At 31.3% G+C, this 19,017-nt stretch overlaps 3 protein-coding genes across 7 annotated transcripts; 2 read left to right on the top strand and 1 right to left on the bottom strand.

Annotated features, from left to right (window-relative positions):
* Positions 1–1,035: 1,035 nt before the first annotated feature.
* Pgant6 (Polypeptide N-Acetylgalactosaminyltransferase 6) lies at positions 1,036–3,628 on the top strand. 4 transcript variants are annotated; one of them, XM_071887483.1, is made up of 7 exons: positions 1,036–1,146; positions 1,196–1,684; positions 1,774–1,893; positions 1,953–2,554; positions 2,640–2,923; positions 2,984–3,155; positions 3,215–3,628. In XM_071887483.1, exons 2-7 carry the CDS (start codon positions 1,348–1,350, stop codon positions 3,365–3,367), a joined length of 1,668 nt encoding a protein of 555 aa, XP_071743584.1. In that variant the 5' UTR covers positions 1,036–1,146; positions 1,196–1,347; the 3' UTR covers positions 3,368–3,628. The 4 variants fall into 4 exon arrangements, with proteins under 4 accessions (XP_071743584.1, XP_071743586.1, XP_071743593.1 ...); XM_071887485.1 differs by having other exon boundaries at positions 1,039–1,146; positions 1,204–1,684; XM_071887492.1 differs by having other exon boundaries at positions 1,047–1,150; positions 1,239–1,684.
* A 398-nt stretch (positions 3,629–4,026) lies between these two features.
* Atg9 (autophagy-related protein 9) lies at positions 4,027–7,613 on the top strand. 2 transcript variants are annotated; one of them, XM_040709522.2, is made up of 4 exons: positions 4,027–4,365; positions 4,440–4,637; positions 4,740–5,003; positions 5,068–7,613. In XM_040709522.2, the coding sequence occupies exons 3-4, from the start codon at positions 4,740–4,742 to the stop codon at positions 7,135–7,137; spliced, it is 2,334 nt and encodes a 777-aa protein (XP_040565456.1). In that variant the 5' UTR covers positions 4,027–4,365; positions 4,440–4,637; the 3' UTR covers positions 7,138–7,613. The 2 variants fall into 2 exon arrangements, with proteins under 2 accessions (XP_040565456.1, XP_071743582.1); XM_071887481.1 differs by having other exon boundaries at positions 4,331–4,369.
* Positions 7,614–11,470: 3,857 nt separating this feature from the next.
* Positions 11,471–18,857, bottom strand: LOC121115287 (uncharacterized). The gene is given in 12 exon segments (XM_071894124.1): positions 11,471–11,785; positions 11,846–11,941; positions 12,001–12,058; positions 12,060–12,133; positions 12,194–12,489; positions 12,543–12,675; positions 16,949–17,344; positions 17,502–17,742; positions 17,812–17,908; positions 18,166–18,234; positions 18,407–18,632; positions 18,696–18,857. Coding segments are annotated over 12 exon segments (1,974 nt in total). The 5' UTR covers positions 18,767–18,857; the 3' UTR covers positions 11,471–11,568.
* Positions 18,858–19,017: the final 160 nt, after the last annotated feature.

Genomic DNA, 19,017 nt, shown 5'->3' with positions numbered 1-19,017 from the left:
ATAATGTCTATGCCAGTCGATTGATTTTTTAAAATTTTTCTATTTGATAAACAAAGTCTTAAAGTTTATATTATCATATCATATTTCATTGACTTCAATAGCTTTTTTTAAAAGACGAATTATAAAAAGTCGGATTTAGATGTATTTGAGCAATTAAAACAAAAAAAAACAACAACACAGAATTGTAAATCGGTTCTTTATTAATAGTTAGCTGAAAAAATAAAGAGGAAAAATTAAAATTTGAGAGTTATTAGCGATAGAAAAGTGTATATGTTAATTTATTTTAGAAAAAAACAAGAAAAACCTCTAAAAGGGTTATGACCATTTTATTGTGGCGTTCCCAAAGGTTACAATATATAGGAATCTGTTATTTATTATTTTAGTAGTTGATAAGATAATATTCAAGATAACGATGTCATCAAGGTTTGTAAACACACATATATCGATCCTCCTTTTAATATCGTCGGCTAACTCTTAAGTATATACCACCAGTGTCTAGCATATTGCCGACACCTAAAGGAAGTTTCCTATCGTCTACTGTTCGACACCCAACATAAATACAGAGACCTATTTATAGGGCTCTGCATAAACACACTTGTTTACCATAATGAATGAATTATTTTATTATTACAAGATTAATATCTATTAAATAAATATAATATTATTTGAATGAAACTGATGCAACATAATCTTGTATGAACACGAACTGAAGTTGATAGTTGAAGGGCAAATTTATCAGTTTAAATAATTAATTCAATTATTTTTTGACGATTTACTTTAGAAAACCTTTTATCAAATATCTACTTTGATTTTGAGCTGTGAACGTGAAGTGAGTCCATGATTTTCGCAATAAAAATAATTTTTGGGAATTTAAAATGCTACCCCAAGATGGAAGAGTTCAATAAAACACCACGTGATGTTGATATAAAACTACGGCAACGACAAACTATTACTCTTGTATAATTATTTATTGGATATAAAGATCATTAAAGTTTACCAACAGGAATTTGTCATAAAGAATTATGTTTATCTCCGCAACAGGTTGGGTGATTGAAACTTGTGCTCCTCCAGATAATAGTGAACTCATAGTCATTGAATAGGCATACTACTAGTAATCAAATGACAAACATGCAACTTGGAACTCCGGCAAGTGATATAAATATATTGATATCATTATTAATTATTATCTTATTAGCCTAACAGGTGTTTTCAAACTCATGTTCCTCTTTCAATAATAGTTAGTAGTCTTAATTGAATAAGATACCAATGAGATATGATAGATGAAATTATGTAGACGTGTTCGGTGTTCAAATAATGACATTTTCAATTGAAGAGTGAGAGACAGAGATGCTCGTGCCAATTCGAAAACTTCGTTCAACTCTACCTTACTTACTTGGATTATTTGCCTTGTTGACTTGTTTAATTAAATTTTTAATTGTTCCGCTCTATCATAGGAAAACTGATTGGCATGACTATGATCTCATGGCAAATGAGGCATTGCGGAATGGAAAAGGGGAACATGGGCTGCCTATTATTGGGATTCCCAAGAAAAAAGCATACTCTGATAACGGATTTAACGGAGATGTATCGGATCTCATTTCTATTCATCGTTCTGTACCGGATATTAGAAATCCAGGCTGTAAAAGTAAACGCTACAGAGCCTATCTCCCCCGTGTGTCCTTTGGTAATTATCACATAAATTATTATTAATTCATTGATATCTATTGTCATTCAATCTTTTTTATTTTATTTAAATAAATATATTACTAATAGTGATTCCATTCCATAACGAGCATCCCTCCGTCCTCTTTAGAACATTTCACAGCATCCTTCGTCGTGCACCACGCTCTTTGATCAAGGAAATTATTCTAGTAGATGATGCTAGCACACAAGGTATTTAATAAATTATATATTCACAAATTCTGAATTCAAACTTCATAATATGTTAATAGCTTCCATCAAACAACCTCTAATGCATCACATTGCCATATTTAATCTGTCTGAGGTTGTAAAAGTAGTTCGTCTACCCGAAAGAGGGGGTCTTATTACAGCCCGTCTTGCAGGTGCAAAGAAATCCCTTGGAGATGTCATTGTATTTCTGGACTCTCACACAGAAGCAAATGCCAATTTCCTTCCACCCCTTTTGGAGCCTATAGCAGAAGACTACCGAACTGTTGTTTGTCCATTTATTGATGTCATCGATCATGATACATTTGCGTATTCGGCTCAAGATGAGGGTCGTCGAGGTGCTTTTGATTGGCAGCTCTTCTATAAGAGACTTCCTCTACTTGAGAGTGATTTAAAGGATCCCACAAAACCTTTTAATAGTCCAGTAATGGCTGGTGGTTTATTTGCCATTTCTGCTCGATTCTTTTGGGAGTTGGGTGGATATGATGAAGGACTTCAAATATGGGGTGGGGAGCAATATGAACTATCCTTTAAAATTTGGCAGTGTGGTGGTAAATTGGTAGATTCTCCATGTTCTCGTATTGGTCACATCTATCGTGCATTCGTACCTTTTTCATCAGGAGGAAAAGATGGTTATATGCTCCATGTAAATGATTTTTTTCATTTGTCTAAAATAATATATGTAATAATTATCTTATGTATTTATTTTTTATACTGAAAAAAAAAAAAAGAATCATAAACGAGTTATCGAAGTTTGGATGGATGAGTACAAGGAATTTGTTTACAAAAAAACTCCTTCTTTGAAGAACATAAATCCAGGAGATTTATCCAAACAGAAAGAGGTTCGACAACGCCTGCAGTGCAAATCATTCAAATGGTTCATGGAAGAAATTGCTTTTGATTTAGTCAAGCATTACCCTGCAGTTGAACCTCCTGATTTTGCAAGCGGCTTTATTCGCACAGTGAAAAATCCAAATCTTTGTATAGGATCAAGCAATGAAGGACCTCACTCCAAGTATGTACTTTCTAATTAAGTATATATAATTATATCATAATCATGTTTATTTAATATTAGATTAATTGTAACGGAGTGTAGTCATGAGTTTCGTTTATCCTTTCGAAAGGACATGCGGTTCAAGTTTCTTGAAGGAGTGTGTTGGGATGCTGGGAGTTACAATGATGGTTCTCACATAGGTACTTACTCATGCCATGGACAACAAGGAAATCAGCTATTCAAATATGATCTAGTAATAATCTTTTTATCAGTCATTTTCACTATGATTTTTTTTTTTTTACCTCTCTCCAGAAAACCAAGCGAATCTTACAAGGCGGGAATAATCGATGCCTGGAGCATAGTCCCATAGATAATGATCTAGTCATGAAAACATGTGCAGATAAAATTTCTCAACAATGGGTCATGACTGAAGTTAATTTAAAACTTTTGAATAAGTGGATATAAAGTATTCCAGACATACACTCACTGACTAAGATTGAACCAATTTTTTGAATTGGTGCTATATTTTTACTAAAACTACTGAAATTAATCATTTGTTGTTATTATGTAGGTATATACTATATAATATTTAGTAGGTATATACAAATAATATTTTTATTTTGAAACTAGTGATATAAATATTGTCATATCTCTTTGTCTGAATAATCACATGAACGTAGAGGCTAAACTAAAATTGAGAAAAATAAATGAAATTGACATAATAAACTACATTTTTTTCTTTGTCTATATCCAAACTTTCCCCAAACTACAAAAGACAGAGGTTATTGTTTTCTTTGCTCCTTCTCTTTAAAACAAGCTATCCCTACTCTCCAAGAGTCATTTTGCTACTAAATTTGTCAAAAAGTCTTACTAAGCATGTACTTCTATTCAGTATTACTCATTACTTGGGCACTGTAATTTAATTTATATTTTAATAAATATTGCAAAAACGCCTTAACTACGTACCTAAAACAAAGACATTTCATATTAACTATAAGAATTCGCAAAACACGCTCGCCCAAGTGACAGTTATTTTCTTCATAATATTACGCAGCTGAATGTTCGATGGCCGGAGACTACTAAAATGGATTGTACAAAGTTAAAACTTGATTCTATTTTGACTTGTTCCAGTTTTTGTAGGAAACCATGTGACATCTGTCTTTCATTAAAATAACTTTAAATCAGCTGGAAGGCCAAAGCTGCTGCTTGAGCAAAGCAGAGCTAGTTGGAAGAAGAAGAAAAAGAGTGCGAGTTTATTACTATATTTTCTTGTTCGAGTATTTCTTTTTATTATTTGTACTAAACAGCAGCAGCGTTCTGTCCATACACTCTACTTCAGCTTCTCACTAGCTACATTGATACAATGAAAACAAAGAACTCTGATGGGCATGCGTTTAAGAACATGAAATAATAATAGGTCCATGTAGTTTTTTTTTTGCGTGGAGATCAATAAAAATGACGCAGTAAGTAAGCAAATTAAATCACATTGAATTGTGCATAGATAAACGATGTTAAAATTGGTGTAATTTATTTAAAGACATTACGAAATTGGATCTGTAAATACGTAGAAAGAACCTAATTATTTGTGGTTGTTGGTGAATCCATGTTGGATGTGTATTTGTTGGCTCAAAGGCCCTTGTAGTACATGTCATATTTGTTCAGCTTTAGATCAGGAAGGGAAAAACTGAAAACCTGTGGATATTTTGTGTTTTTTTAATTAATTAATAACTTTAAGGTACGTATATTATACATCATACGGATGATAAAGGACTCTGCCTTCCTCTAGTTATTGTATTAATCCAAGTTAATTGTGTTTATATATTCTCTGAACTTATAGATGAGTGACTTATCGGATTTAGATCGACTCCACACTCCTTACTCCCCCCTCATCTGTGGAAAAGATGATGATGAAGGTGAAGAAGAGGATTCCGAGGAGGAGGAATGCCGTCCTCCAAAGCCTCCTCCAATCGATAATGTAATGATTCACATGGTACCTGAGGGAAGCAAGAGTCGTTGGAGTCACATTGACGACTTGGATTCCTTTTTTAAGCAAGTCTACGAGTATCATCAAAAGAATGGCTTCTCTGTCATGATTCTCAGAGTAAGAGAGCACCCATTAATTATAATTATTAGTCATTATTTAATTAATCCTTATTATTTTATAGGAGTTTATGGAATTGATACAATTTGCTTTCATCGTGTTTTTAACCACGTATTTGTGGCATTGTATAGACTATGATTTGCTCTTCAACAAAAAGCCGCCATCATTATCGTTTGAAAGAGACAAAAAACTCAAACTTTCTGATTGTGTTTATTCTTTTGGAGTCTGTATCCAATCTTTTACGCTGACCACATGGTTTTGGCTTTTTATTTCCTTTTCATTCTGGACTCTACGTGTTATTTCCTTCTGCTATAGAATTTTCCAATTTTGGGATATTAAATCATTTTATAACAATGCACTTGATATTGGAGATGAGGAACTTCATTCCGTGAGCTGGATTGAAGTTCAAAAGCGTCTTGTTGAGGCGCAAACAAAGCACTCAATGTGCATTCACAAAGAAAAATTATCAGAATTAGATATATATCATCGTATCCTTCGGTTTAAGAACTACATGGTTGCCATGGTGAACAAGGATTTGCTTCCCTTTTACTTAAATATTCCCTTTATTGGGGATACCATTTTCTTCTCACAGGCCCTCAAATTTAATGTGGAATATCTCTTATTTAAATCGCCTTGGGCACCTTTTGATAAGTGGCATTTAAAAGAGGACTATAAGCGTTTACATAAAAAGAAGGAGCTATCAGAGAGCCTTCAATCCAAAATCCTTTTACTTGCTCTTCTCAATCTCATTTTGATGCCTGTTATTCTCTTATATCAAATTGTAAGATTCTTCTTCTTTTATGTAGAGCTCGTAAAAAGAGAGCCTGGAACACTTGGGGTACGAAAATGGAGCCCATATGCTCGACTCTACTTAAGACACTTTAATGAGCATGACCATGAACTTAAAACTCGTTTGAATCGCGCGTACAAAGCTTCAAATACTTATTTGGATGGCTTTGTATCTCCAGTTTTAGCTGTCATCGCTCACAATGCTGCATTTTTCACTGGGTCTATTCTTGCAGTTTTTATTGTTCTCACTGTTTGGGATGAAGATGTTTTAAGTGTCGAGCATGTACTCACAGTCATGACTGCTCTGACTGGGGTTGTAGCTTTTATGAGGCTTTTCATTCCGGATGATAACCTTGTTTTCTGTCCGGAAAAGTCGCTCACATCCGTTTTGGCTCATATCCATTATTTTCCAGTGTCATGGAAAGGAAATGCTCACACTTCTAAAGTTATGAACAATCTTCAGAATCTCTTCCCCTACACATTTGTATTCCTTCTACAGGAAATCATTTCTCCTGTGTTGACACCATTTATTCTTATATTTTATCTAAGGCCTAGAGCACCTGCAATTGTAGATTTTTTCAGAAGCTTCACGGTCTCAGTCACTGGGGTTGGAGATGTTTGCTCTTTTGCTCAAATGGATTGCCGTCGTCATGGAGATCCACATTGGCAAGCTAATAGATCTCCTGATGGTGGGTTGAATGAAGAAGGACTTCACCATGTTAAAGCTGAGGATGGAAAAACTGAGATGTCATTGGTTCATTTTGCATTGACAAATCCAGATTGGAAAATACCAGAAACTGCGGAGCCTTTCATCAATGCCCTCAAAGAACAGGCGGGTAAAGATGCAGAGCTACTCCCCACTCTAGCCGAAGAAGAGAATCCTTTATATAACTCCTTAAACTCCCTTAATAATGTGGGTGGTATATATGCAAATTTGGCATCCTCCACGCTTTTGGATATAAATAGCCATCAACATCACCAGGGTACTTCTTTTCTACTTGGAGCTCCACAGGGAGCCTCCATCATAGCAGAATCTTCTCAAAAGCCTCCACCACCCCCTTCACTCCTTTGTTCACGAGTAGTTGGAGGCTCTTCCTCTCTTGCTCCTCCACCGAATTTAAGACAGGACTTACGAAGATTGGGTTTAGAATACACTGCTGCAGACATGTCCTTCTCAGCCCTCTATCTTCATGAAATGCATTACAGAACAATAACTAGGCAAAATACTGTGATTTCTGGAGGACGCCGAACCTCATTCAATGAATTAGAAGAGGAGAGCGAAATGGAAGGGCCTTTAATTCAGGATTTAAATAACAGACTTGTAGCTTCATCCACCGATTCCTAGCAAAGTGTATGGATTCGAAATTGCAACATGGGTTTAGAAGTATAATAAACTTATTATAATACAAATCAAATTATTTATTACATATAATTATTTCTTTCATTATAAATAATAACTAATAATAATATTATTACAACCATTATTGCAACTAATTTCATGCTGATAATTAATTATATAATTTAATTGTATGTATGTATTTAAGATCATATGAGGAAACTTTTGTTATCTAGTAATCTTGTGTGTTTTAATTATGCTCTTTTTTTTTTTTTTTTTTTTTTTTTTTTTTCGTCCAAATACATATATCCGTATGTTTCGCTTGTATGATAGCACTTTCCTCAGAGATCTTACTTAACAACAGATCTGCTCTGGAGTTTCTGTTACTCTAATTGCACATCATTGTTCTTTTTTTATTTGTACACTAAATAAAATACGTTTTGAATATATTATAGTTACTTATACAATACATTTTCTGTCTTAAACATCCTTGTGTCCTTAATTATTTGATTTAATATTCAAACCAATGTTCTCTTGACCCCTAATGCCCTAATATGAATTTTAATAAGACACAATGTAACGTAGATTTCCCCGTTTAAGGATAATATTTTTCCCACTTTGCTGGGGAGAATAATAAAAAACTAACTGGCAAAGTTCGAGGGTCTCGGGCTTTTTTAATTTCGAATAAAAATGTACTCAATGATTTGCATTTTCCCTGTTTCATCAAGCATAACATTAAATTTAACTCCAGATGAAGTGATATTTTTTGAACAAAAATGAGTATAGATTTGATAAAACGGGAGAAACTGCAAATCAATGAGCACATCTTAGACCCCTTAAATTATTGAAAGAAAGATGCGTAATATTTTTTAATGATAAACCAAATACTAAAAAAAATATCAAGCATGTATAAATTTTGACACATTGCATCATATTTGGGACAGTTCAAGGTGCCTTAATATTGTTCAATTTCGATCTAAAAATATCATTTTGCCAAAATAAAATGGAGGATATTACGTCAAAATGGCTTGAGAGGCCTGCTACTTTGTCAAAGTTTGTTTTTAGATTGTCCCTCGTGGAAAAGATCTTTGAGCAGGGGTTGGGGATATTAACCCAAAAGAAGGATGATCTACTGTATATAACTATGTTCTTAATGAAATATGACATTAATACAGTGGGTTTATTTAATATCCACTATTTGATTAAGGATGAAAACAAACAAAATATCCGAAAGAATAAGAAAAATAAAATAAAAAGATAGTATCTATGTACTTTTGTTCTCCCTTAAAATAATTCAAAAAAACATTCTTTTAGTTTCTACCGATCGAGTATTAAGAGCTTGATAATATATTCTTGTTTCAAATAATAAGTATGTATTTACTCATCTTAGTTTATATTTTTTATTGTTAAATAATAGTGAAAGTCACTCAAATTCGGTATGATTATCTACCATCCGCTGGTCATCCTCCATACCCTTCTGAAGAAGTTGTATGTTCCTCAGATTTAATCATATCTACTCGAAGTTCTTTGACTTTGAGAAGTTATGCTGGTCTCTAGAAGAAAGCTCGAAAATTGTGTGACCCCTAATAATGTTCATAATTATAATATCGAAGCAAGTTTCACTTTACCTTTAATTGTAAGGAAAACAAACCGTCTTAGTCAATGCCTTAGGGTGATACAACACATTTTATTAATAAACCTAGGTAGTATATCTTAGGGGGAAAACATTGAATGCTTATTCGAAAATTAGAGGTCATTTTTGAAAAGTTCAATAATTGTAGAAAGATAATTATCCTTCTCTGACGAAGGATCGCCAAGTTCAATGAACTACATACCCATGTACTGCTAACATATGTATCCATTCCTGAGAGGATTTTCGATATATTATATCTGTAATATATGTAGTCTTATCACCATTAGACGAGAAAAAAACAGGCAAAAATCTACTTGTTTCCATGTGAGTGTATGTATTTAAGATAACTTAAATGTCATTTTTTTTTTTTTTGTCAATAATGGCAATCATATTTTATCAGTTATAAATGAAGTATTGACATATTATTCGATAATTCAAATCCGATTCAATACATAATATATTACATATAAGATTATGGTTAAATAAATATATTTTTGATAGAATAAATTAGACTATTACAGGGTTAAAACACCCCTTCAAATTTCACTTGAAATCCTAGTAAAAATAACAATATTCAACAACTTTTTTTCGCTCTTGGATTGATATAGTAGTTTCCCGATTGCTTTTACCTCGAAAAACACGAAAATTACATTTTTAATCCGAAATTTTCGCTTTTGTAGTCTACAGTGAGAAACATATCATATACTACCAATAAACCTTGATAGTTTCATCAAATACAAAAATAATTTTTTTGCAACAAATCTGAAATAACTTTTAAAATATTAATATTTGTAAGGTACTCTTTTTTATAATGGAGTTGTATATCTTCCCTTTATAAAAAACTAAGTACCATTTTTATTATGGTGATCAAAAATGAGATATTTATTAGACTTCCAAAGAAAGGGTTCATTTTTTCGTCATCTCATTTCCTCCGATTAAAAAAAAAGATACAAAAATAATTAACATATTTTTTTAATCTGGAAATTGTTATTTTCCCGCATGTTTTATACTTTTATATTTGATTTAGGTCTTTCAAGGCGAAAAATAGCATCATGAACATTTTCAAAAAAGTACTGTATAATTCAATCACAATTACAGAAATTTCGAGTTACTCAAGTATTTTCTTTTTTCAAAGACCAAAAAAAAAATTGAAATTTTGTAAACTAGTGATCATCACCTAAAACCCTAGTCTAGCCACTATACATATAATTTTTATCTTCACCTTAGCTGAGCATCGGCCAAAATTTAGAAAAAATATATCTTATCTTTTCTTTAAATTAAAGACATTTTTAAAAATGTCGACTGCATTGTCGATTGCATAAGTAATTAAAAAAAACCTTTAGACAAGCTCAGAATTACTGGAGGATATTGAACAAAACCTCGTAAATACAAGTCTCCTGAGACAATGATTCCCAAACTTTTTGAGGCCAAGGCACACCAAAAGACAAATAAAAATATCTTGACACGTATTTTAATTAAACCATTCATTTAGATTATTATAAGCTATTGTAAATCATGTATGGTTGTCACAAATCGCACGGCACACTTGAAAATGCAATATATTGAATTTAATTGGATCATACAGATTTGTCAAATTCAATTACACATATAGAAGCGAAAAAATGAGCGTGAGCGCGCACATTGCTTTAAAAAACGAGCGGGAGCGAGCTCAGGATTTCTTGAGAGGACTAATATCCTGGAAACTTTGTCTCTCCATTATCGGGACAATATTAATCAATTCCTATTAATTTTATCTTCATAGATTCATTTGATACAGGCCTTCATATCATATTGTATGCAAATTGGTAATTTTGGCAATATTTTTCCGAATTTAGTTAATATTTATCTTATAGGAAAAGCAAGATAACTAAATATTTTTTATCTCCATTCTCAGAAATGAATTCGAATAGTTTTGTAAATCTTCATATACCCAATGAAGAAAGTACATAGAATCATATTTGGTATCAATTGGTAGTTTTGACTATACAAATCTCTTTTGAGAGCTTACTTTCCAAATAATATAAGATACTTAATTAGAAAGTCAGCAACAATTGACACAATTTGAGTAATATATTTAGAGGAATTGAGATTTTATTTGAAATAGAGTAAATTACAGCAAATTTATGGATATCAAAAATCATAATTTGTATAATACATTAATAATTACAATTTTAAAGTAACAATCACATTAAATCATAGGAGTACTTTTTTTTTTTTTGAAGTAATTAAGCAACAAATACAAAAAAATCGATTAATTAAAACAAGATTTTAAATAATAATTAGTTAGAATTGAAGTATCAGAGTGAAATAAATATGTATACATTAGAAACAAACATAAACTAAATTATAAACGTAAAAATGAATTAAAATAAAAAAAAGGAAAATGGATTATTAAATATTTACTGCCCTGAGTAAGAGGGATATTAAATACAAAATTTAGCTCAAGTATTATATCGAATTTCAAAAAAAAAAAAAAAAATTATAGCCATATAATACAAATAATAATTTATATATTAATTTGAATTTCTTCATTATTACCAATTTGATACACTACATAGTACGTAATTTGGGCTTAAATGTGGGGATGAATACATTTATGAATTTATTGGGCTTTGTACATGAGTATTAAATATAAAATTGGAGTCAAAATTTTCTTAATCGAAAATGTCTATAATCAAAGTTAAAGAATCTACTTGCAGCACACTCAAATTTGAGTTGAAAAAATTATAACTGTATTCCTCACACATTAAATGTACATTAAATGATTACAACTAATAAAGTACATACATATCCATAATTGTTTAAATTCAACTACTTCTCGTAGTTTCATTTTCCTTCGAAATATTCTTATACATACTTCCTTTATTAAGACCCTTTGGTCCTTTAGCTAGGGACTCTTGATGCCCTTTAACAAGATGATTCTTGCATCCGGACAAATGATTAGAATTGGGACCGGAGGCTAGACTATTGTTAACTCCTTTGGCATGAGATGGATCAGGACCATTCCATGTGACATAGTCCTTCCTATTTAAATTAAAAATGTAATTGATTATTCGATGCATGATAACTTTCCCTATGTCTTACAAAAGAAGTCCGTCATTTGGACCTTTACAAAGTGCTGGATTAGGACCTTTTGCTCTTCCTGGGCCGTCCTCTTGAGTGGAGGTTCCTCTTGTAACACTAAGAAATAAATGTGTAATAACTAATTAATTTGATTAAAAAATGGCTGTAATAATTACGTTGAACAATCTTCAACAAGATTCTCTGTGCTTTCAATTCTGGATGATCTTTTTTCTCCCCTTTTTGAAATCCTTTTTAGGCGAAGATGGAGTTGTTATCTCAAGAGACTTTCGATTCGGCTTTGGAGATTTCCTATCAAAATACCAAATCAATGGTAATTTAAAAAAACAAAAATAATGATGAATTAATTACTTTTTTTGTTTCTCCTTGGCCTTTTCCAACTCTTTTGCCTTCTTTCTTTTTAAATCATCTTCTATCATTGAATTAATCAAATTATTTGCTTGTTCTTCATCATACAAAACCGACTCTAGAGCCATAAAAAGGATTCTCTCGGGAATGTCGAAGCGAGTTTCATAGGTCTCAATCATCTTTTTACGAAGCTCCACCTTTTCTTGGTCCGTTTTAATGGGAGGTGGTTTAGGAAGAGGTGTTCTTTTCTCAGCAAGACGTTCTTCCTCTTTTTTTACGTGCGCTAAGTCTTGGAGCACCTAGTAAGGAATATGATTTGTATTTTAATGTAGACAATCAAATAAAAAAACTAACTGGGAGTATCTCTTTTAACATTCCCCATTTTTATGAGACGATCTGATGCTTTCTGGACATTGTTGTCTGAATTGGAAAGCACATCCAGGAGTACATATTCTTCCACAGAAGGAAATACACTTTTTAAATACCTATAAATATGATTGCATTATTTAAATGATGTATAATAAAGAAAATAAATTTTATTTTTATCTACGAAGGATAATTTTATTTAGTGAAATATTAAGTGGCAGTATTACTCATTTTTTCAGGGACCTCCATGTGTAAATACAATCCCTCTAGACTACAGATTTACAAAAATTGCTACTTTAAAAAAAAAAAAAATATTTAGTTTTTTTTAAATGAAAATATTTGGTCTTGTAATTTTACCATTTTAAGAAACTTATTTTTTAATTATCAATTTGCCACTCTCTGAAAATATTGAGCGGCGTGGGGAGGGAGGGGAAGACAGCTACCACTGGAAATAGCCAACATTATTGTGGCAGGAGAACCACTGGGTCTATGGTGCTCTATTTTATAGGGTATCATAAGTTGGAATACTGCGAAATTAGTAAAAAAATTGAAATAAATTACAAAAATGTATTAAAAACAGTCATTGAAAAAACGGAAAGGTCTTTTATAGAATAAAATAAGAAGTCATTTTAAAAAAATCACCACTGGAAATAGCAAACATGTACCCAAGGGAACAGTGAAATAATTTAACTCAAAGCAGCACTCTTTACATATTGTTAATTGTACACATTTAAGATTATATACCGATTTTGAAGTTGATAGTTTGAGATGTAGTCTAGCATATTTCTAATTGAATTTTTAAAATTGAACAAAAGCCAGAGATGGTCATGTTCGGCTAATAATAATATGTGATGCTAAGGCTCCACAACTACAAAATACTTTGGAATAAACTTCCTTTGAGAGAAAGATGTTTGTTCATACTTTGTACATAATATTGGAATCAATTAGTCTCACAGAGACATTAAATATAATTATTGCTATCGATGTTCTGCACAAGTTACAATTACTTATTTAATTACAACATCTATTATTTTAATTTTCTTTCGATATTCCATTAAAATTACTTTTTACGAGAAAAACAAGTCTGAGCATTTGAACTTTATAATAATTAATCTATTAAATGGTCAAAAATTACACCATTAGTACATCAAACATCCAAGGAATATTCAATTGTTGCATTATCTTCATCAAAATAACTCCAAATTCTTTATCTTACTTTTGAGTAATACCTTGTAAAGACACTAGTTGTCATGGGCGACCGCAAAGTATATATTTATTTTTTTGGTGGGAGGGGGTGTTTAATTGTTTTGTTTTTTAAATTTCTATTTTAAAATTTTTGAATTTTTTTCTCAAAAATTTACAGTTTATCACAATAAGTTTAATTTTTTGGAAAAAAATTTCAAATATTAAATTTTTTGTGGAAAAATTTCCAAAATCCATAGTTATTCTCAAGAAATAATTTTTTTTGGATAAAAATTAAAAATCTACAGTTGATTCCAAAAAAAATTGAAAAATTAATTTTTTTTGAAAAAATTTATATTTTAAATTTTTTGAAAAAAAATAAATAAAAATCCAGAGTTATTCTCAAGAAATGAATTTTTTTTGGATAAAAAATTAAAAATCCACAGCTGATTCCAAAAAAAAAAAAAATTCCTTTTTTTTAAGGAGGGGGGTACAGCCCCTCTAACAATAAATGCTAATTATACTTATTTTAATTTGAGAACATATGGCAGAGTAAATGGACATGAAATTGTTTGGTATATGTTTGTTACAGCCATACAAATTATGCTTAAAAAGTGCTGCTTGTTCCTCAAAACTACATATTTTTTCAGTGTTCCCAAATAAAGTAGTTACAATAATCATAGTATCACTGCTCAAATTTTTTTAACTTTTTAATACATTTATAACTCAAAATTGGAATCAGGAAACCATACATGTGATACGAAACAACCAATGCAATCTTATATAACAAATGAGAAAATCCCAATTTTTTTTACTTCATATATATGTTGTGTACAAGTTGCAACTAGTATAATTAAATTGTACAAGTTCACATTTCTTCGTCTTAAAACTCAATGATTTAGAAGCAACGTAGTTGCTTCCAATTAGCAACTGTACAATGAATAATGACCCTATCATATCATTTTGATCTATTAAAATTACACGGCTATTATGTACTTATGAGTATTAAAACTGTGCGGTAGTAATACTTTATAGTTGTAACTTGTACACAGCAATATATACAACCCAGTATTTTATCAGGAGCGTCCGCAAGATGATATTTGGGGGTAGGAGGTTATGTTTTTTTTTCGAAAGAAAATGAAAAAATTGAAATTTTTGGAAAAAAAAATTGAAAAATTAAACGTTTTGGAAAAAAATATCAAAAACTAAATTACAATATTATTAAATTTTTTGGCAAAACATTTCAAAAATCCATAGCTATTCTCAAAAAATTTCAAAAATTAAATTTCAAATATATAATTTTTTGAAAAAAAATTCAAATATTAATTATTTTGGAGAAAAATTTCAAAAATACATAGCTATTCTCAGAAAATTAAATTATTTGTAAAAAAAATAAATTTTCAGATATTAAATTTTCTAGGAAAAAGTAAAAATTTCTTTGTGCAGGTGAGGGGCTACAGCTCTTACAGCCCACCACCTGCGGACGCCCCTTTTATAGACATATTTTGGTTTTTTATAGGCGTATTATTCAAATTTGAAGGATACTTTACGATACTTAAAATTTTTATTTATATTTAAGAACTTTTGGTTGATTTAAAATAATTATTTTTGTGCAAATATGGTTTTTCTAATAAAATCGGTCAATTTTTTATTCTTATATTCTGACAATCAAAAGTGCAATTTGCAATGTCTCCAAAAGGTTAATCATAATAGTTTTTGATAGAAATTGACGATAACTTTTCCAAAAATACAAAAAAAGATCGGGCTTAAGTGGGTTGTACTGTATAATTTTTAATACTTTTTATCAGTTCTTTTTAAACCATTTCCAAGTTCTTAATTTAAAATATAAAAAATATCATTTTTAATTGAATAAATCAATCTGACTTTTTGAGATTCTAAAATTGGGTAATGGAAGTGAAAAAGGTTAAGAATCACTATTCTTAATCAAGAATCTTCAAATCGACTGAATGGATTTTTTATTCTATTCGACAATATTTTTTTCTTTTTTATTCAAAAAGAAGTTTTAGTTATTTTTTTTAACTAATTAATATTCCAGATCAGTGGCTCTCAATTTTTTTACAATGTGCAACATCTGAGGAAATATTAAAATCTCCAATTATTCTCATTGTGACCCAACTTTGAATATACAATATCGGTGTTTTAACCTATTCATCATGCGTACCATAATTTTGAGAATCACTGTTCTAGGATTCCATATTGTTGTTATTAATCTACATTTTGTATCCTTTCCGCAAAATGTTATAAATTCCGCTTACATTACACGAAGATTTCCGATTTATATCCCTTTTTTGACAGACATTTCCATGGTGTGACTCCCTCCCGATGCAACGGGCCTGACTTTAGGTGATATTCCCCAATATCTTACGCTTATTGTTTTTATTAGATTGATGACAAACAATGTTTTAAAAATTTTGAGCAGTGTAGGTATGATTTTGATAGAAAATAAATAATTATAGAGAAAGAATTAACTACGTAAACAGAAAGGAAAACAGATACTGTACAGATTCAGAGGTGTTTGCAGAGATCCTGCAGACTGTTACTGATATTATATCAAACTCAAGTGCAATATATAAGGGAAAGTGCAAAAGTGGATACATCCCATGAGAGGCGGGAGTGTGGAAAGACACCCTTTTTCAATAATCATGAACACATTTTGATGAACCTTTATGAGAAAAAACAATCAACAGACAAAGAAAGCATTGTTAATAATTAATAATTTCGTTAATATACATAGCATGATGCTACAATCTTTTAAAAAATGAAAAGGTATGTTAATTAATTAATTAATATATATATATATACATATGTGTTTCTAGCCACATGATCACTTAGGACAAAACAAATATAAAACAAAACTCACTGAATATCTATTTTATTTTTGGAATTACATTCAAGTAATTTAGAGATACGCTTTTCATCAGCTGTGAGTTGATTAATTGTAGGGATTTCTAAATAAGAATTACTGAAAATGAAATAGAAATGAACTTAAAAATTTTTTTAAAAAATGTATCTACATATAAATGCGAGTTGCAAGTATATCATGCAATTAATCATAAATAATTATAATAAAATTAAATAACAATGATGAAACTAATTGTAAGAAGATAAAAAGGGGAGAAGAAATTAAATTATAAAAGAGAGATAAAAAAAAGAACTATTAATTAATTATTTATTTTTATATGACATAACCGAAGTTTCATTTTAGGAGATGAATGCGGACGGGGAAAGCTTTTAAATAAAGTTCCACCTCCTCCACTCCCGATTTGAGGAGATCCTATACACAATATCGAATTATCAAAACCCGAAGCCGCAGAGCCTGGTCGAGGGGTTGGATAGCCAGATGAAGAAACAGAGCATCCATCTTTAATTCCCATGATTGGAGTGGTATTGCTATTGTTGTTGTAGTAATGAGGCAGAGAGCCTGTCATTGTTATTCCTGCTAAAACACCCGATGCTACTCCAGGCAAAGTAGAGTGGCGATTTGGTGGGGGTGTGCCATATAATCCTGAAGAAGGGCCAGGAGTAATAAATGGATGCTTAGCGACTTGCAGTGCACTTATAACGACTGCTTGTGATCCATGATACCTATACAATAAGTATGGATTCGAACAAATTTATGGTTGTTAGTCAATGTGCTTAAGTAATTAGTGCCAGTCAGAAGAGGGGTGGTAAATAATAATTAATATATTCAAAAAGAAAGTAATATTATTACGCATCATGGATCTATAAATTTAAAACTCACTTCTTCAATAATGTTCGAATATGATTCTCATCCACCGTCGGAAACATAGAAGCAATATTTTTAACAGGAAGATCCGGATCAATAAATGAGCTTTCAACCTCTAAAATATCCGCCAATTGACTCGTTTCCTTATTATTTGTAATTGATCGTATACTCTTTGGAGAGGCAGCGTTGTTTATGGAATCTTCCACTTGAAGACGTAAAATGTTGTGTGGACTTGCTGCATAAGGATTCGAGGAGCCTAAAATTTGTTTATACAAACCATGATTATACACGCACGTATATAAATAATTAATTTACTAAAATATACCAGAAAAGTGATTAAATCCCCCAATACTACTAGATTGAACACCCATTGTTGGCTGAATTGCAGAGGAAGTTTGAATCACATGAGGACTTGTAAAATCCTGTAAATAAATACAATACAATGAAAAGGAAGATCCCTCTAGATATGAAAGAATAATTCAAAAATCCTAATGGATAATATTTAATATTATGTATGTTCATATTGGGAGCATGCAGAAACAGAATGGAACTAAGGATCGTCAGAATAGGTGTGCCAACATGCAGGATTTACCTGACTTGACGCCTCCCCACTAAATTCTGTTGTTAGAGCAAGGCTTTTGGGCATATGAACAACAAATTTTTGTGCTTGTGAACCTACTGTATTGGAATTTGAAGGTGCCGACGATGATACGGGAACAGGGATTTTCCCCAAGGGATATCCTTGAAGCTATAAAGTGACATCAAATAATATTATAGATAATATTCAATTGATATATATGTAATAAGTATAAATTGCACGGATTGAGGGATTAATCATTATGTGGGTCAATGTGTGACTTTGTTCATATTGCTAGTGGATCACAACTATGGTAATTGGAACATTTGATAGCGTATATTACCTGTATAGGAATATCGTGAGGATTATAGGAAGGGATTGTTCCAGCTCCTCCTCCTCCAGATGTCATTTTAGAGGAGGCAGAAACAAGGGAGGATGTTTCAAGGGTATGAGTCGGGAACTTATGCTCTTTGGAGGAAGAAGCTAGGGATGTGGGTTTTCCAATTTGTTGATAACGTACTCGGGGATCCTCCCAAGATGTGGACATTGTGTAATGATTGATGAAATAACTAGCAAAGGAAGAATAAAGGTAGGGATGAGTGATGAATACTAATCAATGCTTTAATACTCACTATCGTCCCGTTCGGGGATCAAATTTTGAATCCCAACCAGGGGGTAAAGGGCCCAATTCCTCAGTCTTCATTCTTTTTTGACAGATTTCCTCACTGCAACATTTAATATTACTTAGTTATTACTGATTAGTAAATACTATAGACTATAGTACTAATATTATTACGTATAACGGGAGGAGAATATTTTTCATGTATTATTACGCATGCTCAGTTTTTAATATTATTAAGGCAATGCAAGGGAGTTCTAACGTATGTATAATAAAATAAAGTATCTAGTGATACATTTTAGATCAATCACTCCTCATACTTAAGTGTTGCATTC

The sequence above is a fragment of the Lepeophtheirus salmonis genome, chromosome 1, assembly GCF_016086655.4.
Source record: "Lepeophtheirus salmonis chromosome 1, UVic_Lsal_1.4, whole genome shotgun sequence".
NCBI classification, from domain to species: Eukaryota; Metazoa; Arthropoda; class Copepoda; order Siphonostomatoida; family Caligidae; genus Lepeophtheirus; species Lepeophtheirus salmonis.
This window is presented reverse-complemented; position numbering and strand designations above follow the sequence as displayed.